This window comes from Panthera leo, chromosome Y, assembly GCF_018350215.1.
Source record: "Panthera leo isolate Ple1 chromosome Y, P.leo_Ple1_pat1.1, whole genome shotgun sequence".
Classification (NCBI taxonomy): domain Eukaryota; kingdom Metazoa; phylum Chordata; class Mammalia; order Carnivora; family Felidae; genus Panthera; species Panthera leo.
Genome location: NC_056697.1, coordinates 7,138,315 through 7,163,585, shown reverse-complemented (window position 1 = coordinate 7,163,585; position 25,271 = coordinate 7,138,315). Strand labels below are relative to the sequence as shown.

The window sequence follows — 25,271 nt, the reverse complement described above, 5'->3', positions numbered from 1 at the left end:
AGATCATGACCTGAGCCGAATTCGATGCTTTAACTGACTGAGCCACTCAGGTGCCCCCATGATGTTCTTTACTATATTTCCTGTGCTGTGCTTTTCTTCCTGTAATATATTTTATAACTGAAGTTTGTACCTCTTAATCCTGTTCATTTATTTTGCATGTCTTCCTACAGCCCTCCCCTCTGGTAACTACCAATTTATTCTCTGTATTTGAGTCTGTTTCTGTTTATTTGTTCATTTATTTTGCTTTTATTTTTCCACATATATGTGAAACCATGAAGTATTTGCCTTTCTCTCAGTTATTTCATTTAACATCATATTCTTTGGGTCCATTCATGTTATCACCAATGACAAGATTTCGTCTTTTTGCGACTTAGTAGCAGTTTTTCATTGTGTATTTTTAAATCACATTTTCATTATTCATCTATATACTGGCCCTTTGGGTTGCTTTCCTAATTTGGCTATTGTATAAGTAATAAACATAGAAATGCATATATTTTTTTGAATTAGAAGTTTTGTATTCTGTGGGTAAGCATCCAGTACTGGAAGTGTTGAATCACATATTTCTATTTTTAATTTTTTAATTTCCATTTTAATTTTTAGAACCTTCATACCATTTTCCATAGCATTTGTACCAATTTACATTCCTACCAGTAGTCTGCAAAGTTCCTTTTTCTGTATGTCTTCTTCAACACTTAGTAATTTTGTAATTTTTTGATTTTAGTCATTGTGAACAGGTTTAAGGTAGTATCTCATTGTAGTTTTCATTTGCATTTCTCTAATGATGAATGATCATCATCTCAAAAGATGTTGCATCTTTTCTTGCGTCTTTGGCCATCTCTGTCTTTGGAGAAATATCTATTCAGGTCCTCTATTTTTTAATTGGACTCTTCAGGTTTTTGGTATTGACTTCTTTTTTTTTTTTTTTTTTTTTTTTTTTATAACATTTATTTATTTTTGAGAGGCCGAGCAAGACAGAGCACAAGTGGGGGAGGGGCAGAGAAAGGGGGTTACATAGAACCCAAAGCAGGCTCCAGACTCTGACCTGTCAGCACAGAGCCTGATGCGGTGCTCACACTCACAGACAGCAAGATCATGACCTGAGCCAATGTTGGCCACTTAACCGACTGAGCCACCCAGGTGACCCGGTATTGACTTCTTTATAGATTTTGGATACTGAGCACTTAATGGATATATCATTTATAGATATCTTCTCCCATTTGATAGGTTGTTTGTTTTGTTGATGGTTTCATTCACTGGCAGATGCTTTTTATTTTAATGAAGTCCCTGTGGTTCATTTGTGCTTTTGCTCCCCTTGCCATGGGAGACATATTTAGGAAAATAAACATCAAAGAAATTAATGTCTCTTGTTTTTTATGATGTTTTAGGTGCAGTTTTTTTGTGTTTTAGTTAGGGTTTTCTGACCTTGGATTTGTCACCTAAAGTTTTTCATTAATACAGTGTTTGGCCTTGACATTTTTAAGTATGGATTTTGGTGGTCTGTATCTTTATGGTCAGCAATTTCTTATATTGGACATTACTCACTTAAAGTCTGTATTGTAATTACTGTGTTTAATGTTTTTTCTGAATTTGTTTTTTACCTTAGTAAGTTGCTCATTGATAAGTCTCTGAATTTTGTTTGTTTGCAGCCATTATCTTGTCTTTAACCTCTAGTTTTAATTTTTAACTTGGTTTTCTAAGAGTTTTTTCCTTTGTACATAAAAGGTTAATGGTCAACTAATGTATTATGGCCAACATGTGTTCACAGTCGTTCAGGCTTCTATCAGCTGTCTATTTATTGGGTTCGGTTGAGGAATACAGTGAAAGTTGCAGTCAGTTCTCCAGTCCTTCTTTATTTTCACTATATCATGGATTTCCTTTGAAGGAATTAATAAATTCAAAATACTCTGATTCATAGCTAGAGAAGTAATAAAAGTACTAATTTTTAATGTCTCTGGGTCAGTTTTGACTACGGTGAATGAAGTTTTTATTTGCCTACTTTGGAATATTTTGAATGTTGATTCTATTAGACTACAATATTTGGGGGTGTGTGGCTGAGGTCATGATCTCATAGTTTTTGCGTTTGAGGCCCAGTCAGGTTCTGTGGTGACAGCTCAGAACTGAAGCCTGCTTCAGATTCTGTGTATCCCTCTGTCTCTGCCCCTCCCTTACTCACATTGTCTCTCTCTCTTTCAAAAATAAACATTAAAAAAATTTTTTTAATAACAATATTTGCTACTTTTGTTTTATGAAAACTGATTTTGTATAACAAGGATTTTATCTGAATTACTCCACGATTGTTCTTTTGCTTAATTATTTAATACTGAATTGTTCTTTTTTACTCTTAATTTGTGTCATTTTTAACATTTCCAGTATTAAGGTAGATTAAATATAAATATTTCTTATATAAAACATTGTTTTTAGGGTATCTTAGACAGCAAAACTTAATGTCAACAGCATGCTGACAGATTTTAATTAATTAAAATTGACTTTTGTGTATATGCAACTTAATTCCATTTCATATGAAAACAGAAGACTTTTGCCTTGTCACTACATTGAATTAATTACCAACTCAGAAAGAAGCTACTGTAAGATTTTCTCTAGGGTTTTGAGGTTTTTAACTACATGTAGAGTTTTGTATTAACAATATGTCAATGTATAATTATATTTGTAATTCTAAAGAAGTTATATATTACTTATTACTTTAATCAGTGTTGCTAAATTACTGTTGGTAAATGAGTTCTTTTTAGAGCAGTTTACAATACTAAAGAGAAATTTCAGGTAATATTAATTTAATTCATCGCTTATAGTATTTTAATTCCATTAAGTAATTTCTGTTTGATTTAAAACTTGTTTTTATTTCAATAAATTATTCTATAAAAATGCTTTAACATTATCCCTATATTCTTTTGATGTCAATTTGGGAGAAAAATGTCTTCAATTCTTAATTAGTGGGGACACTGCGCTTAAAATGTCCTCTTGGGCTGTGAGGGGTGTGGTTAAGAGCATAGAATTCCATGTAAGTAATACCTTGAAATATTTTCATCGATTAATAGTTTTGCATTTTTGATGAAGGATACCTGCTAAATTTATGTTATAGGGTCACTGGTAATTTTAATGGTTGTGTAAGTATACTTCCTGTATGAAATTTATAATACTTTTTAGATAAATGACTTGTGTTATTTAGTCTGTGTTATGACTTGGCAATGGCTGTGTGTAATAAATTTACAGATATGTTTCTCTTAACGTGAAAATGTGTCTATCAGAATTGAACTCTAAAAATTCTTAAAGCCTTATGTGAAGAAATATTGTTGCACACTAATGAACAGAGTAAAATTATGCAGCCTCGTTACATAATTTTTGCTAAGAATATTAGCTACATTTAATCAGTGGATTTTAGGAACTTTTTAAAACAATTTTTAGGGTTTGAGTTAAAGTATATTGCACATTGTTTTTGGTGGCTCTTTAAACATTTATAATCCTATTATTCTGCATTCATATTCTCAGTTTGCATAATAGATTTAAACAAATTTTGGTAATTTCTTTTCTGTTTTTCAAGGGGCTTCACAAAGGTCAGAGTTCACATTTGGCAGGATCTCATGATGAACAACCTCCTTTTCACACTGGGCCTGCCCAGTATCTCCAGGCAGCTAGCACTGCTATTCAGAAACAGACTGGACATCAAACTCTGCCTAGCAATTCAGTAACACAGGGAGCTGCTCTCAATCACCTCTCCTCTCATATTGCTACCTCAGGTGGACAACAAGGCATTACCTTTACCAAAGAGAGCAAACCTTCAGGAAATCGATCTTTGGTGCCTGAAACAAGCAGGCAATTTGGAGACACACCTAATGGCTGTGCTGGTGTCAAAGGACTTTCTAATCATGTTCAGCAGTTGATGGCAGAACCTGTTTGCAATCCTAACAATGGAGATTCCCTATCACCAAATGTACAAATTTCAGATAATCCTCAGATGTCTGCCTTGTTGATTGGAAAAGCCAGTGACAGTGAGGGGACTGGAGCCTGTGACAAAGTTAATAATTTTCACCCCACTGTTGATACAAAGAATAATAATTCTGTTGCCTCGTCACCCTCTTCAGTCATTTCTACTGCAACTCCTTCTCCAAAATCCATTGAACAGACAACTACACACATTGTTCCCAGCCTTAACAGTCCTCACAGGTCAAATACACTTAATGGAGAAGGGCTAGAGAACTCACAGAGCTCTGTAAAAACAGACCTGCCTATAATTAGCCAAAAACCTGGTCCTCATGTTATACCATCAATGTCTGTGTCCATATATTCCAGTTCCTCAGAAGTTCTGAAGGCATGCAGGTTAGTATGGGAAAATTTGTCACAAAATGAGAATGGTTGACTACTGTTGACATCAGAAAACTGAAATAATATTTTGATTTTATAAGTAATAGCAATTATGTAACAAAGAAACAACTATGTAAAAAGTGATATAGTCACTTATGTAAAATACTCGTTTCCTAAGGTTCTTTGTTATGTGTTGGTGTTATGGTCATACCTTATAAGTGTATCCAATGTGAAAAGCATTTTCTTATACCTCCCTTATATGAGAGGCATGTTTCTTATCTAAAAGTGTCTTCTGGTTATTAGAGTTCTCTATTTTTCCATGATTAACCTTATTCTGGGAATTGAGACCTGAGAATGAGTTTAAGTCATACTTGATAGAAAACAGAAAAAAAAAAAAAGGCTAGAAAACTATAACTGTGATTTCTTTTTAGTAACAATTTTTTCTGACTATGAAGGGATTGTAAAGTGTATAGGAGGAATTTGAAAATATAACAGACTGTCAGTCACTCTGTTGAGGGCAGCCATATTCTGCTATTCTGAGAAATTTCTTAATGGTGCAGTGCCTTTCCCCTCCCAAAAAAAAAAGAAAAAAAATCAAGAATAAGGAAGACTTTCTTTGTGAAACTATATAGATTTCCCCCTCCTATGTGTCTTAATTTTACCTTTATAAAAAAGTCTTATTGAGATATGATTCACATGCCTTATAGTTTGCTCATTTAAAATATATTTTATTGGATTTTAGTATACTCCCAGATATGTGCACCTACCACCACAGTCAGTTTTAATTTTTTTTTTAACGTTTTTTTAATTTATTTTTGAGACAGAGAGAGACCGAGCATGAACAGGGGAGGAGCAGAGAGAGAGGGAGACACAGAATCTGAAACACGCTCCAGGCTCTGAGCTGTCAGCACAGAGCCCGATGCGGGGCTCGAACTCACGGACTGTGAGATCGTGACCTGAGCCGAAGTCGGACGCTTAACCGACCAAGCCACCCAGGCGCCCCACCACAGTCAGTTTTATAGCAGTTGTAGCACCTCAAAAACCTGACATCAAGTTTTTAATTCAGTGTTTTTATTCTGTTAGTACTAAACACAATGAAATCAAATCCTAAATGAAATAATAGATTATCAGTTTCCTTTCTTGCATTTACTAATGGATATCCCTTAAAAGAAGCAATGTAAAACTTAGATGAACTCAGTTAAAGGGCTGCAGTAAACTTAGTACATAACATTTGAAATTTGAATACTGATAATTGGATTTTAGTTTTTTTCTAATTGAGGTTAAAATTAAGTAATATAGAAAGTAAAAATTTTTGAACTACCTTGACTGTTTTGTTTACTACAGTTTAAAAGGTGAAAATAGGGGCGCCTGGGTGGCGCAGTCGGTTAAGCGTCCGACTTCAGCCAGGTCACGATCTCGCGGTCCGTGAGTTCGAGGCCCGCGTCAGGCTCTGGGCTGATGGCTCGGAGCCTGGAGCCTGTTTCCGATTCTGTGTCTCCCTCTCTCTCTGCCCCTCCCCCGTTCATGCTCTGTCTCTCTCTGTCCCAAAAATAAATAAAAAAATAAATAAATAAATAAATAAATAAAATAAATAAATAAATAAATAAATAAATAAATAAATAAATAAATAAATAAATAAATAAATAAAAGGTGAAAATAATTCCAGGTAATGACCCTGAAACTGGCAGTTTTTAGGTATTCTTTGTCTAAAATTTCTTCAGGAGCGTTTGGGTGGCTCAGTCAGTTAAGTATCTGACTTCGGCTCAGGTCATGATCTCATAGTCTGTGAGTTCAAGCCCCGCGTCGGCTCTGTGCTGACAGCTCAAAGCCTGGAGCCTGCTTCGGATTCTGTGTCTCCCTCTTTCTCTCTGTTCCTCCCCCACTCACGCTCTGTCTCTCTTTTTCACTCTCCACAATAAATCAACATTAAAAATAAAAAATAAATAAATAAATAAATAAATAAATAAATAAATAAATAAATAAATAAATATAAATAAATAAATAAAATTTCTTCAGATGTTGAGTCGCTTATTTAATAGATAGCAAGTCAGCCATTAATTGTGGGTCACTAAGAAAGTTCTACATTAAAGCACATTTTAAAATTCATATGTAACTTGTGCTTGCAGCCACCTAGTGTGAAGTAATGGGACTAATGTAAAGAATTAATATTTTGTGTAAAGTTATAATTAAGTATAATTGGTATTTTCCATATTTTTAGTAGATTGTAATCTTCATCTCATTTTTTGAAATGTATGGAAACATTCACTTCTCAGTAAAATATTTTTTTGAGATTCAATTTTGACTTGGAAAGTACTAAAAGGACTTTTGCCTTACCCCAGATGTGTAGTTTTATTTTTTGAAGTCACAAGTATTGGTGCACCTGGGTAGCTTAGTTGGAAGAGCATGTGACTCTTGATCTCAGGGTTGTGAGTTCCAGGCTCCCCCCACCCCACTGGTTATGGAGATTACTTTAAAAACAAAATCTTCAAAATAATAACAATAATAATAATAAAGTTGAAGGTATCTTTATTTAAAATACCACTAGGAACCTGTGATTTCCTGTTTTTTTCAGTTAATGTAGCTATTAATTTATTATTGAAGGTATATTAGCCACCACCACCCCCTACTTCCTTCAGAGAACAGAGGGGAAAAACAAAGAATAGGACAGAGGAAAGAGAATAACCGAACAGGTTCTGAAAAGTTGAGGTTAAGTATGAGGGTTAGTATTCTGAGGCTTTCAGATAGAGCCATGTTGGCAAGTGATAACGGTCTTTGACCAGTTCTGTTAAGTAATATTGATGTTTTCTGCACAGGACTCTGAATTCATATTACTGCAAAGTAACCATCAGTGTGAGAGAGTCTTTACCTGGTTAAGAAACTTCTGGAGGAAAGAAACTTAAATTGTATATGATTTCATCTGTAGAATACCGTTCACTTTTTGTTCTAAATGATAATGTTTGAAAGTAAATTTAAATAAGGTGTCTTAAAAATATTTTTTACTTAGTAAAAATTTCCCTAATAGGAAGTTAACTACATTTAAGAAGAATCTTTCAAAATGAAATAAACTCTTAATCTTTCCTACATCTACTCTTTTTTCCCCCAATTTCTTTTCTTTAACATGTTGGGTTTTTATAGTAAAGTTTCCTCTGAAGAATTATATATTTTTCTAAATTATTATTTAGAAAATTCTACATTTTTATTGTCTACATCTCTATACTTTTTTCCCTGAGGTTGATACTGTATTTTGGGTGTTTTGTTTGTTAATTTTTTTTAATGTTTAATTTTGAAAGAGAGAGAGACAGAGCATGAGTGGTGGAGGAGTAGAGAGAAAGGGAAACACAGAATGTGAAGCAGGCTCTAGGCTGGCACAGAGCCCAATGTGGGGTTCAAACCCACAAACCATGAGATCATGACCTGAGCCGAAGTTGCACCCTTAACTGACTAAGCCACCCAGGCACCCCTGGTTTTGTTTTTCAAGTAGGCTATAAGCCCAGTGTGGAGACCAACTTGAGGGTCTAAACTCAGGACCCTGAGACACAAGACTTGAGCTGAGATCAGAAGTCAGACAATTAATCGACTGAGCCACCTAGGCACCCCAGTATTATGTATTTTAGCAGAGAGAACTTGTGGTTCCTTTCTTACTACAAACATGTATTTGTTCTGTGAGGTAAACTGTAGTTTCTGACTTGATGATTATAGGCAGAACTATATTAAGCAATTAGTAATGTGATTTCATTATATTACTTGTTCTGCGTTTTCTCACATGTCTGTTCTTCATAAAGTTTTAGAGTCATAGTTACTTTGAAATTACTATTGTTTGGTTCATCTTGGTTGCACTTATAGTAATTGCCTCTTTTTAAGAGTTTTAATTTAATTTTTTAATTTTAATTTTTATTTTTTGAGAGAGAGTGCAAGAGTGGGGAATAGAGCAGAGAGAAAATCCTAAGCAGCCTCAATGCAAGGCATGATCTCACTACAAATAGATCATAGCCTGAATCAAAATCGAGTCAATGCCTAACTAACTGAGCTACCCATATGCCCCCAAGAGTTTTAATTTTATAATTTTAGATATCAAGTGATTGAATTAGTTTTGACTCTCATGTATGCGAGATGCTATTGAGTTTTAATGCATTGGCCTAATGAAGATGCTTGAATTTTTCCTTTATCAGCTTCAAACAGAATTTTTTTACTTGTAAACAAATATTCTGGGGTGCTTGGGTAGCTTAGTCAGTTAAGTGTGTGCTTCTTGATTTTGGCTCAATCATGATCTCATGATTTGTGAGATTGAGTCCCATGGTCGGGCTCTGATCTGACAGCTGGGGCAAACTTGGGATTCTCACCCTTTCCCTCTGTCTGTGTCTTCCCCTCCAATGTGCACGTGTGTGTACCCCCTCTCAAAATAAGTAAACTTGGAAAAAAAGAAAAATATTCTGTGAAGTTTATAAATTAGACTCAATTCTGTATTTTTAAAACCTTAAATGGGTTTAAGGTAAACATAATGGGCCATCGTGTTTTGTAAACAGATACTTGGACCTATTGTTTTAACATTTAACCTTAATCAGTAGTTAAGTGTAATAAAAGTTTAGTTTAATATGTGTTTGCACATTCTTTTATTTAGAAAAAAGAAGTCAGGGCACCCGGGTGGCTCAGTTGGTTTAAATGTCCGACTTTGGCTCAGGTCATGATCTTACAACTCATGAGTTTGAGCCCTGCATCAGGCTCTGTGCTGACAGTTCAGAGCCTGGAGCCTGCTTTGGATTCTCTCTCCCCTCTCTGTCCCTCCCCCATTGCACTGAATCTGTCTCTCTCTCTCTCTCAAAAATAAACACTAAATTTTTTAAAAAATAAATAAATAAAAGAACTCAGTAATTTTAAACCTGTTTCCTAACTTTCAGAAGTTCTTTGTTGTATTTTATTTTCTTATTTTAAGTAGACTCCATGCCCATTATGGGACTTGATAAAGATCATGACCCATAGATAAAAGAGTTGCATGCTGTGCTGAGTCACCCTGGCACCCCAAAAGCTTTTTGTTATAGTGAAAAAAAAATAGGCTTTATATCCTCAAGGATATTTAATAATAGCATCTGAAAAGTTGGGAGGTATTGCACTTGAAGCTCTATTTCTCCTTAGCCTAAAGAACTGAAAGTTATTCTTTTCTTTAGCTAAAATAAAGCTAATTAATAAATGGTAATTTGCTTTCAGTTTGTTTTATTACATGAACTTAAATTTTAAAAACCTACTTTGTTCTGAAGTTAACACAGTTATTGATATATATTTTATTCTCTGAAATAGTTTTCACAGACTTTGAAATTTTGGTATTTTTAAGAGCTTTTCCCTTATATATGTGTTGCTTATTTTTTAATTTAATAATTGAATAGGACAATCTGATTTCAAAGACTTTTTTTCACAGTTTTCTGAGTGTTTTTTTTTTTAAGTTTTAAAGATTGAGAAATACTTCTCCAGTGTTCTTATGTTAAAAAAAAAAGTTTGCATTTGAGATTAATTTTCCTACATAGTAACAATTTGTAGTTTGCAACTATACATACCACTATAAAAATTATTGTAATAAAGTATAAGTTTATAGTAAAGTGGTATCTTCCTGAATACACAAAAAATCCATTTTGAAAACAAAATAAATGTCTTGTAGATTTCAAAGTTGTCAAAAGTTATTCTGGAAATAAGACATTTGAGAAAAGAAACAAATCTTACTATGAAATTGTTATCTAATCCTTTTTTGTTGTTGGTGGTTCAAATTACTGTTAACATTGTTGTGATGACCACTGGATGTTGTTGTATAAGTGATGAATCACTGAATTCTACTCCTGAAACCGGTATTGCACTGTATATTAACTATTAAAATTTAACTTAAAAATAAAAACCAAAAAATCCACAAATTACTATTAAGTATATCTCAGGGTGAAACATATTAAAAACATTGTATTGTTCAAACCAGAAAATAAATAGGAAAATTAGGAGAAAAGTTTTGTCAATAATTCATGTTTTGTGGTTATATAGTATATTTTCTTCAGTTTTTCTTAAATATACAAGAAATCAAAGTGAATTGTCTGCCACAATTAACAATTCTTTATTTTATTGAATGGATACCAGTAACTTAGCATGATTTTATTTTTGTAAATGTTATATACTTAAAACTTAATTTCAGTTTCCTTTTTTTGCTTTCTATTTCAAAATTAACGTATACCTGATTTTTTTTTTACTTTTTATTTTCCAGGAATCTAGGTAAAAATGGATTGTCTAATAGTCATATTTTGTTGGATAAATGTCCGCCTCCAAGACCACCAACTTCACCATATCCTCCCTTGCCAAAAGACAAGTTGAATCCACCCACACCTAGTATTTATGTGAGTCTCACTGACAAAATAGAAGTATATCAAGTGTCTGAACTTACCTCTCTTTTGAAGATATATTATTAAGCCATGCACATGCCCTTTTGGGGAAAATTAACTTTTTTCTCACAAGTTGATGATTCTGAAAAAACATAACTTTTATACCAGAGGATGATAACATTTCTCAGTAACATTTCTCAGTTTAAATATTGTCCACCACCTATTTTTGTAAACAGATGGCTACACAGCCATGCCTTTTATTTTTGTGGTCTCTGATTGCTTTTAAGTTTGTCATTAGATTGACAGACTTAAGTAGTTCCAAAACAATATGTAGTCCATTAAAACCAAAAATATTTACAGCCTGTCCTTTGTGGAAAAGGGTATTGACACACTGGTTTATTCCAAAAGATTTGTTGAAGCTAATATTTACATGTACATATCTCACAGATGGACTAGGATTATATGAGAGTAGCAAAAGAAAATTGTTTTGTGTCCTTTTTTTGTTAACATTGTTCTAAATGTACATTCTACCACCTGCTACTTTTATTAACCTTGAAATTCATTTGAATTTTTGCTTCAATTAGAAAAATTTTTCTATCTTCATAAAAAGTGGTTGCAAATATAAAAGCAGTAAGAGCATGTTATTATAAAGGTTAAAGTAAATATAAGTACAGTAGATATTTTTAAATTTCACTTTGAAGCTAAAGTGCCTTTTTTGCATTTCATAAATTTCAGCATTTGCTGTAGAACTTAATGTATATCACAATAATTTTTTTTTTAATTTTTTTTTTTTTAACGTTTATTTATTTTTGAGACAGAGAGAGACAGAGCATGAACGGGGGAGGGGCAGAGAGAGAGGGAGACACAGAATCGGAAGCATGCTCCAGGCTCTGAGCCATCAGCCCAGAGCCCGATGCGGGGCTTGAACCCACGGACCGCGAGATCGTGACCTGAGCTGAAGTCGGACGCTTAACCGACTGAGCCACCCAGGCGCCCCTATCACAATAATTTCTAATTCACTTCCCCCAGAGTTTGTTACTATCCTTACTATATTTCCTAAGACATACGCAAAAGATGTTTTGACCTGAATATTGAAGAACAAGAATTAAGAATAATTTTATAGATAATATGTAGATAATAGCGATCTATTATTTCTAAATAATAGAAATAAATATTTATTTATTTATTTACTTATTTATTTATTTCTAAAATCATTTTAGAAATTTGTCCTTTTCTTTTACAAATGTTATATGTATGTATATCTTATTGTGAAGGGCAGTTGTGAGATAAACATGAAAATAAACCTTTCAAACTAAACTGAGGGAATAAAAAGCAAAGTGAATATTTATCTTTTTGAGGTCTTATTGAAAAATTTTCTAATTTTGCTTTTAGTTTTTAAAATGCTTTGATGTTGAGATTTAAGTTTCACTTACTCCACATCTTTCAAACAAGAAGTTGGAAGTACACTTGAAAAGTACACTTAGATTATTTAACTATTAAAATACTTAAATATCATCAATATCAATTTTAGAGTAATGTGCTGGAATAGTGTAATACTGATAATATTCAAACTGTATCAAATTAAAATGTGTTTTTTAAAAGAAATTTGGGAGTTATTAGGAAAATTAGGAGTTACTAACTCCTAATAATTTCCTGAAAAAAACTAATGGTAAAGTACTGCAATGTGAGCAAGACGGTATTAACAGTTAATATATATCAGATGTAAAAATGACTGATGCAAAAGTGAGTACAAATTTGCAGTGTAATACTTAATCATTATTTAGGAGTCTAACAAAACATTTTAATTTTGCAGTTGGAAAACAAGCGTGATGCTTTCTTTCCTCCATTACATCAGTTTTGTACAAATCCCAAAAACCCTGTTACAGTAATACGTGGCCTTGCTGGAGCTCTTAAATTAGGTAAGATTAAAAAAAGAAAGTTTGAACATCCTTTTACTATTTTTAGTATTTTTTTTAAAGTTTTTTTTTGAGAGAGAAAAAGAAACAGCATAAGTGGGGGAGGGTCTGAGAGAGAGAGAGGGGTGGGGGAGACACAAAATCTGAAGCAGACTCCAGGCTCTGAGCTGTCAGCACAGAACCTGACACAGGCTCAAACCCACGAACTGCGAGATCATGACTGGAATTGAAGCCAGACATTTAACCGATAGAGCCACGCACCCAACCCAACATTTTAGTATTTTAAAACACTGGCAGAAACTTTATTTTCCTCTGAGCTTCAGTTTAGGATTCTTCTCTTTTTCTGTCTCTAGCACATCTTTAATAGATGATACCAACATTGGCCCACTTAGAATGGATTTTTACTTAGTTTTTAATTTGGTGTTACTATACATTAGTTATTAAGGTTAGATAATAGAATACTTTTTAAGCTATAAAATGTAGGTAAAATTGTATCCTTTTTGTAAGCACTCCATCTGCCAGTCATGATGTTTTGTATCTAATGTTTCAAGGAGTTGCTGTGCAAATCTGGCACCTAATGGCTTGAGCAATCTTTAGGAAATTGGAGTTCCATAAAACTTTTTCTAGGTACCTTTAAATGTTTAGTGTATTAAATGCAGTTTTATTTATTAACACTAGTTATTTCTTTATGAAGATCTTGGACTTTTCTCTACCAAAACTTTGGTAGAAGCTAACAATGAGCATACTGTGGAAGTGAGAACACAGTTGTTGCAACCGGCAGATGAAAACTGGGATCCTACTGGAACCAAGAAAATCTGGCGTTGTGAAAGTAATAGATCTCATACTACAATTGCAAAGTATGCACAATACCAAGCCTCCTCCTTCCAAGAATCATTGAGAGTGAGTATTTATTTCCTGGAGATTATTTTGCTAAATGCACATTACTCTTAAAACAACCTGGTTAGTTTGTATAATTATGATTTATAAATGCCGCAACTTAGAAGTTACTGAACTGTTAACAACTTAGCAGAGGTGGAGTTGATAAGATATATTTTGTTAATAGAAAAACAAAATGACTGTCTCCTATCCCCCATTTTTGAAAGATTGTTTTTTTGAGAAAGCACATCAGCATGAGCAGAGGGAGGGAGTGGAGTTGGGGAGAGTCTTAAGCAGGTTCCTTGCCCAGTACCACTGGCATCTAACTCAAAACCCTGAGATCATGACCTGAGCCGACGTCAAAAGTCCAGCACTTAACTGACCCACATAGTCGCCCCCAAAATATTTCTAATTAGAATGATAAAGTAAGTCTCCTTAATACTTGTGGAAATGAGTTTTAATTAAGAAAACTCATTGGATGGCTCTCATACTCATTTCAATGAAAAGGTGTTTTCATTTTGTTTATATGAAAGGCACTAGAGGAAGCATTAATACTCTGTGTCATTTGTAGTGTTTATTTTTATATGTTTCTTTTTTGGTTTTTAAAAACATGTTTATTTGTATTAGGAGTGCAAGGGTACAAAGAAACTTAACCATTTGGACCCTTGTTCCCTACTATTCACTTATCTTTGGTAAAAGGAGATTAAGAAACATTAAGGGGAGTGGAAGAAATGAATATAAATGTATCGAGGGTAACCCAGTCTTCTAATTCATTAAAGGATGAACTGAAGTTGGCTTAATACAACATTTATTTGAGAGCCTGCAGAAATTACATTCTCTTTAATTGCTCTGGACCTGTGTGGAAAAGGGAAGTAGACAACATTTGTATTACAAGTCAGCAATCTTTTGAAACTTTTTTTTTTGGTCTAAAACTATCCTTGGGGATTAATTTCATATTCTTAAATTGGGATAAGTCTAACATCACTATTCCAAACTAGTATTTTTACAAAAATGAACCTTTTCTTTGCTTTATCACCAGGTTCACAGAACTAAATTCTAAAACAACTTTGGTGTAGCTTTTAAAATCTTCCTGCCATCAAATGCCCAGCAACCCTTATGGGTAAGGGGCAGCATTTTGACAGCAACATTCATCATTCACCAGGAATGTAGAACGACATGTGGACAGCAATGAAAAGTTTAAATCATTTGAAACCATTCCTATTTGCTTTCCAAAAGCATGTTTTCTCTAATCTCCCTTTGTGTACAAACAGGTCCCTCTCTGGGGAGAGGGACCCCAGAAAACATAGTAATGTTAATTAACCTCTTAAAAAAGTGAACGAGATGGTTTAGTACATGTACAGATGAACTGTTGTGGATGACATTAGCAAATAATAACGTAAACTTTTAGGGGCACCTGGGTGGCTCAGTCAGTTAAGCATCTGACTTTGGCTCAGGTCATGATCTTGCAGTTCATGAGTTCGAGCCCCGCATCATGCTCTGTGCTGATAGCTCAGAGGCTGAAGCCTCCTTCGGATTCTGTGTCTCCCTCTCTACCCCTTGCCAGATCACACTCTTGTCTGTCTTTCAAAAATAAACATTAAAAAGCACCAGGATACGGATCTTCTTACAAGATTTTTTTCTGATAGTAAGCAGCTCACATAACTGATCAATGTACTTCTGAGCTTTGCACATTGGCTTCTGTACTGTTAGATCACCTTGATCATGGATCATCGTGGCCAAATTTTTAAATATCTAAAAATATGGAATGCTTCATGAATTTGTGTGTCATCCTTTTGCAGGGGCCACGCTGATCTTCTCTATATTGATCCAGTTTTAATATATGTGCTGCCAGTATGAGCATTCATTTGTAGTCTTTAAACTGCAGAAGTAGAAATCTATAAGGTCTCAAAATATATGAGAAGTTTAAAAAACATAACAAAGAATGGTTGCTAATAGGCCTACTAGAAAGGGAGTCAGCAGTGGAATCCTCTAGCAGTTATTAAGATAGAATTTTGTGGATTCTTTCAAAAAATAAATAAATTGGTGTTCAGATCACTAAATGCATTTCTCAAACGCTTCTTTGAATTAAGTTTGTTTTTCACATTTCTCTTTTAATTTAAACTATGAATTTGAAGGATAATATCTATAGTTGTGATGGGCATTGCATAGGGTGTGGAGTTATTTTTGCACATTATATTGTATACCTGAAACTAGTATAAAATTGTCTTCACATATACCTTCTTTAGATGTGTATCAAGTTTCTTTGTGCATTGTTAAGTTGGACTGTTGTCTTTGGTATTGAAGATAAAATGTTCTTATTTTTTAATTAGTTGTATTTATTTATAAGTTTTTATATAAATTTCAGTTATAAAATAGGTCTTATATTTAAAGTTTTAGGGACACAACAAAATTGGACGGTACAGAGGGGAACCTGGGTAGCTCATTCGGTTAAGCATCTGACTTCAGTTCAGGTCATGATCTCACAGTTCATGAGTTCGAGCCCTCTGTCAGGCTCTGTGCTGACAGCTCAGAGCCTGGAACTTGCTTTGGATGCTGTGTCTCCCTCTCTCTCTGCTCCTCCCCCACTTGTGCTCTGTCTCTCAAAAAATAAATAAATGTAAAAAAAAAAAAAATTCTTTTTTAATTGGTACAGATATAGCCCTCTTCTCTCCCCCCATTATCACATCACATTCGAGAATGGTATATTTGTTACAATCAGTGAGTCTGCAATTAACACATCATTATCACCTAGTGTTTGTAGTTTACCTTAAGGGATCGCTCTTGTACTTTCTGTGGGTTTGGACAAATATATCAGTTATAAGTATCTGCCACTATAGTATCATACAGAGAATTTCATTTCCCTAAAAATTCTGTGTTCATAGAGTGCCTGGGTGGCTCATTCAGTTAAGCATCCTACTTCAGCTCAGGTCATGATCTCGTGGTTTGTGAGTTTCAGCCCCACATCGGGCTCTGGGCTGACAGCCTGGAACCTGGAGCCTTACTTCAGATTCAGTGTCTCCCTCACCTGCTCGTGCTCTGTCTTTCTCTGTCTCTCAAAACTAAACATTAAAAATTTTTTATTTTCAAAAATTGTTACTTTTAAATAAATTTTTATTTATTTTTATTTTTTTAAATGTTTATTTATTTTTTATTTTTTTTATTTTTTTAAATTTTTTTTTTCAACGTTTTTTATTTATTTTGGGACAGAGAGAGACAGAGCATGAACGGGGGAGGGTCAGAGAGAGAGGGAGACACAGAATCGGAAACAGGCTCCAGGCTCCGAGCCATCAGCCCAGAGCCTGACGCGGGGCTCGAACTCACGGACCGCGAGATCGTGACCTGGCTGAAGTCGGAGGCTTAACCGACTGCGCCACCCAGGCGCCCCTAAATGTTTATTTTTGAGAGAGAGAGAGAGAGAGACAAAATGTGAACAGGGGAGGTGCAGACACACAATTCGAAGCAGACTCCAGGCTCTGAGCTGTCTGCACAGAGCCCGACATGGGGCTTGAACTCATGAACCATGAGATCATGACCTGAGCCACCCCAGAATCCCAAAATTATTTTTTTAATGAAAATTATATGTCCTTTGCCTGTTTATAACTTCCTTCCACCAGCCCCAGGAAACCATTGATGTTTTATGTCTCTAGTTTTCCCTTTTTCCAAAATGTCGTATGGTTGGAATACAAAAGTAGCCTTTTCACATTTCACATTTAAGTTTTCTGTATGTCTTGTTGTATCTTGTTGATTTCTGAATAACATTCAATTTTCTAGACATACCACAGTTCATTTATTTATTCACCTACTGAAGGTGAAAGAAAAAAATCAAACTATCATTTGATGGAACCAGCCTTGCCTTGTTCCTGGGCTTGGGGAATGCTTTGGGTTTCTCACCTGTACATTATCATGTTTGGTATAGTTTTTTTTGTAGGTATCTTATGTGGAGCAAGTTCCTAAGTATTCCAGGTTCACTGAGAGTAATTTTATCATGCATGAATGTTTGAGTTTGCTTTTCTGCATCACTTGTTATGATCATGTGATTTTTCTTTTTCAGTCCTTTAATATGATGCATTACAGCAATTGATTTTCTAGTCTTAAATCAGCTTTGCATACTTGGGATAAATCCCACTTGGCCATAGTGTAAAATTATTTTTTTATACATAGTTGGATTCAACTCGCTAACATTTTGTGAGGATTTTTGCATGTGTTTGTGAGACACATTGGTCTGAAGTTTTCTTTTCTTGTGGGGTTTTTTATAGTGTCTTGGTGATGTTTTTTGGTATTAGGGTAATCATTCTGTTGACCTCATAATATAGTTACAGAATGTTCCCTCTGCTTCTGTTTTCTGGATCAGATTGTAGCTCATTAGCATAATTTTCCTAAATATTTGGTGAAACTCAACAGTAAATTCATCTGGGCATGGTGGTGTTTTCTGTTACAGAGTTACTAATTATTGATGCAATTTGTTTAATAGTTACTGGTTCATTCAGGTTATCTCTTCTGTTGTTATTGGTTCATCTCTTCCAGGTTATAAAATTTGTGAACATATAGTTATCCATAGTATTTTTTTAATGTTTATTTTTGAGAGAGATCGCTCTCTTGTTCTATAGTGTGACCTGTCGGAAATTAGTATTAACTTCTTCTGCTTTCTTTTGACTAGTGTTAGCATGGTATATCTTTCTCCATCCATTTATTTTTGAAGGTGTATGTATTTTTATGTATATTGTGTGTGGTTTGTTTTTTTTTTATAGACCACATGTATCTGGGTCTTAAATTTTTACTCTGATAATCTCCAGGTTTCATTTGCATTCAAAGTGAGTCTTAATGTAGTTGGTTATATCTACTATTTTGTTACTTCTTTTTATTAGTTGTAGTTACTGTTTGTTACTGATCATCTTATAGCATTCCTTTTTATCTTGTTTCTTATACTATCAGTTATAAGTCTTTTTGAGATTGTATTTTAGTGGTTACTCTAGATTTGCCCTATACACTAACAGCTGATCCAGGTCCACTTCCAAATAACACTGTATTGCTGCAGGAGTAGTCATGTGCTTTATTAACTCCACATTATTCCTGATTGTTCGTTCTTGCTTTTTGAATCTTGTTATTACTCATTTCATGTACACATAAGCAGGTATACACATATATATATGTCTGTATATAATATATGTATAGTTACAAACATGCACACATATAATCAAACAACTTATTGCTGTTATTATTTGGAATAAATGATTATTATATCAGTTAGGGATAAGTAAATTATTAGATGTGTCTTACACCATACATAAAAATAACTGAATGGACTAAAGAGCTGAATGTAAAATTAGAAACCATAAAACTGCTCTAAGAAAACATAGGAGAAAGCTCCTTGACATCAGTCTTGGCAAGGATTTATTGCAAAATTAAGCAAAAGTAAACAGGTGGAACCACATCAAACTAAAAGGGTGCTTCTTCTTTTTTTTTTCTTTTTAAGTTTATTTACTTAAAGTGTGCCAGCAGGGGAGGGTCACAGAAAGAGGGAGAGCGAATTCTAAGCAGACGCTGTGCTGCTAGCGCATAGTTTGATGTGGAGTTCAAGTTGAAGGGAAGAGCTGGATTTTTAACAGCTGAGCCACCCAGGTGTGCCCCTAAGAAGCTTCTAAGAAAGCATATAAGGGAACCATCAACAGAGTCAAAAGGCAGCCTACTGAATGAGAAAAAATGTTTGCAAATCTTACATTCAATAGTATGTGAAATATAGAGAGAAGCTGTTCACTCATGAGAAAAAGAAACAATCCAGTTTAAAATGAACAAAATAGGGGTTCCTGGTTGGCTCAGTCACTTCAGCATCCAACTTTGGCTCAGGTCATGATTTCATAGTTCCTGAGTCAAGCTCCACATTGGGCTCTCTGCTACTGGTGCAGAGCCTGCTTCAGATCCTCTATCCCCAACTCTGTCTGCCCCTCCCCTGCTCATGTGCATTCTTTCTCTCAAAAATAAATAAAAATTTAAAAACTATTTTAAATACAAAATGAACAAAATATTCCAAAAGACATTTTTTTCAAAGACATTGAATTAGCTAACAGGCATTTGAAAAGAGGCTCACACTGAGTGTTAGATGTAAGTGATGAATCACCAAATTTTACTCCTGAAACTGATGATACACTGTAAGTTAAAAAAACAAAAACAACAACAACAAAAACAACCAGAATTTAAATAAAAACTTTAAAGAAAAACAATAGAGTAGATAGAAACAGGAAAATGAGGCTCAACATTATAAATCTTTAAGGATATTCCAATCAAAACCACAGTGATGTATCACTTTAATAGGCAATAGAATGACTTTTATCAAAAAGATAAGTTGGATATGGGATAATGTGAAGCCTTGTGCACTGTTGTTGGGAAAAACTGGTGTAGCCACTATGAAAACTCTATTGAGTTTCCTCAAAATATTAAAAATAGGTCTACTATATGATCTAGTAATTCCATTTCTCGGTTTATATTTGAAGAAAGTGAAACCAGTCTTGGGAAAAGGTATCTATACTCACTTGTTTGTTACAGCTTATATAATAACCAAGACAAGGAAACAACCTAAGTGTCTATCACAAATGAACAGATAAAGATTGTGTGTGTGTGTGTGTGTGTGTGTGTGTGTGTGTGTGTGAGCGAGAGAGAGACAAAGAGAGATGGAATATTATTCAGGCATTTAAAATTTTAAAAAGGAGGGGCGCCTAGGTGGCTCAGTCAGTTAAGCATCCGACCTCGGCTCAGGTCGTGATCTCACCATTCCCATGTTTGAACGCTACATTGGGCTCTGTGCTGACAGCTTAGAGCCTTGAGCCTGCTTCAGATTTTGTCTCTCCCTTCTCTCTCTATCTGTTCCTCCATCACTCACGCTCTGTCTCTGTCTTTCTCAAAAATAAGTAAACATTAAAAAATGAGATGAAATAAATGAGATGAAATGAAATAATAAAAGAAATTAAAATAATAAAATAAAATTAAAATTAAATAAAAAATAAATGACAAAATAAAAATTAAATTAAAATTAAGTAAAATACAAATAAAATGTGAAATAAATAAAATAAAATAAAATAAAATAAAATAAAATAAAATAAAATAAAATAAATAAAATAAATACAATAAAATAAAATAAAATAGGAAAGGGGCACCTGGGTGGCTCAGTTGGTTAAACATCTGACTTCAGTGGAGGTCATGATCTCATGGTTCACAAGTTTGAGCCCTGCATAGGGCTCTTTGCTGACAGCTCAGAACCTGTAGCCTGCTTCAGATTCTTGTGTCTTTCTGTCTTAGCCCCTCCCCTGCTTGCACTCTCTCTCTGTCAAAAATAAAACATTAAAACTATGAAGGAAAGCCTGCCATTTGCAAAAACTAGAGTGGATCTTTATGGCATTATGTAAGTGGAGTAAGACAGAAAATCATTAATAGTGTATGATGCCACTTCTGTGAAATCTGAAAAGAAAGAAAACCTTACAAAAAACAGGATTGATCAAGAGATAGGGAAAATAGGTGAAGATGATGAGAAGGTACAAACTTTAGGTCATAAGTGAGTTCTAAGGGTGTATTATATGTTATGGTTATTATGATTAATAATACTGTATTGCCTATTTGAAAGTTACTAAGAAGTAGGTTTTTCACATTCCAGTGTAATAAACATAAAGTTACATTAGTTTGGGTGTACACTATAGTGGGTTAACAATTCTGTACATTAGTTAGTACTCCTCATGCTAAGTGTACTCTTAACCTCCATCATCTATTCCAGCCAGCCTCCCCTCTGGGTAACCATCAGTTGGTTTTGGAGAATTGAGTTTATCTGTTTTTTGTTTTTTTTTTTTTCTTTTTTGATGATGACTTAAGTTTCAACCCATTCTAAAAGCACTAATTTTGGGGCACATAGGTGGCTCAGTCAGTTGACCATCCAACTTCAGCTCAGGTCATGATGTTGCCATTCTGAGTTCAAGCCCGTGTCAGGCTTTGTGCTGACAGCTCAGAGCCTGGAGGCTCCTTCAGATTCTGTGTATTCCTTTCTCTCTGCCCCTCCCCTATTCGCACTCTTTCTCTCTCTCACTCTTTAAAAAATAAATAAATGTTAAAATTTTTAAATTTTTACTCCTCTCTCTTCCACGTTTTATTTAGGTATGTAGTGTCATATATTTCATCTTTGTATTTTGTAAATCTCTTCAACTGATTTTTACAGATAATACTTAATTTTACTGTTTTTGTGTTTCCTTCTTTTTTTACTCCTGCCTGTGATCTTTCTTTTCCACTCAAAGAATCCCCTTTAATGTTTCGTGTAACGTTGCTAAGGCAACGTTTATGAATTCCTTTAACTTTTGTTTGTCTGGAAAACCTTCATCTCTGCTTCTGTTCTGAATCACAGCCTTGTTGGATAGAGTATTTTTGGCTGCAGGTTTTTTCTTTAGCACTTTGAATATATCACAGCACTCCCTTCTGGCTTATAGAGATCACCGTGTAGCTTTTTGGGGTTTCCCTTGTATGTAACTGCTTCCTTTTCTCTTGTTGCTTCTAAAATTCTTTCTTTATCACTTTTTGCATTTTCATTTCTGTGTGTCTTGGTTTGGACTTCTTCGGGTTATTCTGATGGGAGTTTTCAGTGCCTCCTGGATCTGGGTGGAAACTTAGGGAAGTTTTCAGCTAATGTTTCTTCAAATAAATTTTCTGTCCCCTTTTCTATCTTGTCACTTGGGGATCCCTACAATGCTAATGTTTTTATGCTTGATGATGTCACTGAGTTCCTTTGATCTATTCTCATTTTGTATTATTCATTTTCACTCTCCTGTTCAGCTTGATTCCTTCTGATTACTGTGTCCTCCAGTTCTGATCTGTTCCTCTCCTTCCACCAGTCAACTGTTCATTCAGTCTCATAATATTTTTAAGTTCAGTAATTGAGTTATATATTTAATATTCAGTTATTGATTGGTTCCTTTTTATGTTTTCTGTCTCTTTGTTGAAGGTCCCAGTGAGATCCTCCACTCTTTTCTCAAATGCAATGAGTATCTTTATGACCATTACTTTAAATTCTCTATCAGACAAAAATTCTTATCTTTGTTTTGTTTAGCTCTCTTGCTGTGATATTTGTCATCATCTTTCACTTGGGATATATTTCTCTATGTCCTCATTTTGTCTGCCTCTCCATGTCTGTTTCTCTGTGTTAGGAACGTCAGCTACATCTCATGCTCTTGAAAGTGGTGTCCTTATCAGAATAGTTCTGTAGTGTCCTGCATTGCACTGTCACCTGTTCCCCAGAATCTGGCACCTGGAGAATCTCCTGTACTCTTGTAGCTGAGCTGCATTTGCCTTCAGTCCAGGTGTCTGCAATGGCTCTGTTTGCCTCTTGTGGGCTGGCTTTAGTCCCTTTGTTACTGGTGGGCTCATCTGGGGCTGCCTTGGCTGTGAGTTGAGTCAGACCAAGCATCTACCAGAGATGCAATACCACTGAACTATAGGGCACTGTTTTTGCTGTGGCCTAAGAAGCTTTAGTTGATAGGCAAGACTTGTAGTCAGACCTGATATCTGCCCCAAGCCCACTGCTGGGGCAGCAAGACTGGCCTGTGTGATTGGTTATCTTTCCTTCTCCCTAGGGCAGGAGTCCGATTAGGATGGTGTTGGCGCCATTTGGGTCTCTTTGCTCACTGCCAGGCTTGGGGTACCACTTGGGATGGATTCCTGCAGAGGTCAAGTTCACAAAATAATACAGGGACGGGGCACACAGTAATAGCAAGGTTTGTACCTGTATGGTGTGAGAGTGCTGAGGAGTCTCCTACTTAGGCTGTCAGGGTTGAAGTATGCATGTCCACAGAAAGCCCTGGGGGCAGGTCACACCTTTAGCAAGCTAGGTGGAGTGTTTGTTCACACTGTGCTAGTTCCCAGAGGTGTCTGTGTACCTGGATGAGGGAGGTAAATGAGGCTTTCCAGCTCTCTTCTGTACTGGGGATATCCTCTAAAGATCACTGCCCCTCCAGCACACTTCTCTGATTAGTAAACAGATCTCCCTCTAGTATACCACAGGAACTTTTAAAACTGCTGCTTTTGTGCTATAAGAGCTTTTGTTGTCCTGTCTTTAAGGATAGGTTGGTTCCCAGTTTTCCATCACTGTCTCAGCTCTCCCAGAGCCCAGCCCACTCACTTTTATTTTTTTATTTTTTATTTTTTTTTAATGTTTATTCATTTTTGAGACAAAGAGAGACAGAGCATGAACAGGGGAGGGTCAGAGAGAGAGGGAGACACAGAATCGGAAGCAGGCTCCAGGCTCTGAGCCATCAGCCCAGAGCCTGACGCGGGGCTTGAACTCACGAACCGCGAGATCGTGACCTGAGGTGAAGTCGGACACTCAGCCGACTGAGCCACCCAGGCGCCCCATCACTCACTTTTAAAATTCCAGGTGTTACTTCACCCAGTGTTAAGCTCCTCTGGTTTTTTAAACCCAAATATCTGGAGCTACTCGTTCCACCTGTGGGTTCCCTGTGCCTGGTATGGAGGTGTAGACTCTCCCTCTCTCGTCTTTGTGACTAAAGTGTCCCACTGTCCCATAGACAACCCTGTGTGTTTGTTTGGCTCTCCATCCTACCTCCACCCCACCCTTCCCACCCTCTTCAGTGTGTCCTGTTCTTAATGTTTAGCTGTTGACAGCATGGAGCACGCCACCTCTTCTCACTCCTACTCCCATTTTGGTTAGTATGGTTTATTGGAGTTTTTAATTCTGAGACATGTCAACATTGAGTGTTTGCCAAATTTCCAATTACATTAAGTTTTTACTGGCACAGCATTGTTATCTGTGGAGGTCTGTTCTGCTGTTAAGATTTTTGTTATTCACCTGACTCCAGGGTTGGAAGTGTCCTCACTTCATTTTCTCATCTGACAATAGTTGATTTTTAGGTTTGTTCACCTTTTTAGTAAGTTATTAGGACAGAGTGGCTCCTTTTGAACTTCTTACAGGCTTATCCAAATACTTTCACAAGTATTTAATTTGCAGAAACTTCCCCTGTTCACTGGTTATCTTTCACTTTTTTAATGGTCTCCTTTGAAGAACATGATTTATTTTTGATGAATTATTACTTACTTTGATTCCTTTATCTTTGTTAACATAGGTAAGAAATCATTGACCAGTTTGTGCTTGTACAGAGTTCTCTTGGGTTTTATTTTTAGAATTTTATAGTAAGAATTTTATGTCATTGATCTATTCTGGATTAATTTTTTTATATGGTAAAAAGTAGGGATCCAATTTCATTCTTTTCAGTGTGCATTTCTACTTGTCTCACCATCATTTCTGTATTGATTTATATAGCAACCTTTGTCCGAAAAGCATCATGAATTTTTATTCAGCTTTTAAGTTCCTTCCTAGTGCTGTGTGTTTTATTGTTTAGGTACATGTGTTGTCTCAAAAAATTAGACTATAAACAATTTCTGTATATGCCCTTTATTTTGCTACTATAATCCACACAGGCTAGGTCAGGATGTCTACACAAAATCATAATATAATATGGTAAATCTTTTAAAAAATGGTAAATCTTATTTTTTCTTACCATGTATACCTATAGAATATTTGTACTTGTATGAAAACACACATTTCTGTGTTGGGATGTGTTTTGCTCCTTGACACTTATAAAAAAGTTTAGTCTCTTGTACCCTAATTTTGTTTTTTGTGTTATTTCCATTATCTCTTAGAATTTGTGGCAACTTTAAAAACAACTATAAATTTCATTTCAGAAAAGTGTCATAGGGAAATAAATTTTACTTTTTGCTTTTGAAATAGGGAATAAAGTCTTGTTGTTTAGGGCTAAGCATGTGCTTCCGGAAT

The 25,271-nt window shown here is 35.0% G+C and overlaps 1 protein-coding gene and 1 non-coding gene across 22 annotated transcripts in view; one reads left to right on the top strand and one right to left on the bottom strand.

Moving 5' to 3' along the window:
• Positions 1-25,271, top strand: part of LOC122212672 (lysine-specific demethylase 6A-like) — a 194,449-nt gene that overhangs the window by 137,129 nt on the left and 32,049 nt on the right. For all 21 annotated transcript variants that reach the window (XR_006199256.1, XM_042926620.1, XM_042926624.1 and 18 more), the window contains 4 exons: positions 3,557-4,332; positions 10,550-10,679; positions 12,478-12,583; positions 13,275-13,480. Coding sequence is in view for 20 of the 21 variants with exons in the window: in XM_042926620.1 (XP_042782554.1) it covers positions 3,557-4,332; positions 10,550-10,679; positions 12,478-12,583; positions 13,275-13,480 (1,218 nt within the window). In the remaining variant the exon portion in view is untranslated. The remainder of the gene's footprint in view (positions 1-3,556; positions 4,333-10,549; positions 10,680-12,477; positions 12,584-13,274; positions 13,481-25,271) is intronic.
• On the bottom strand, positions 15,211-15,317 carry LOC122212696. The gene has a single exon (XR_006199260.1). It is a non-coding gene; the product is annotated as a U6 spliceosomal RNA (small nuclear RNA).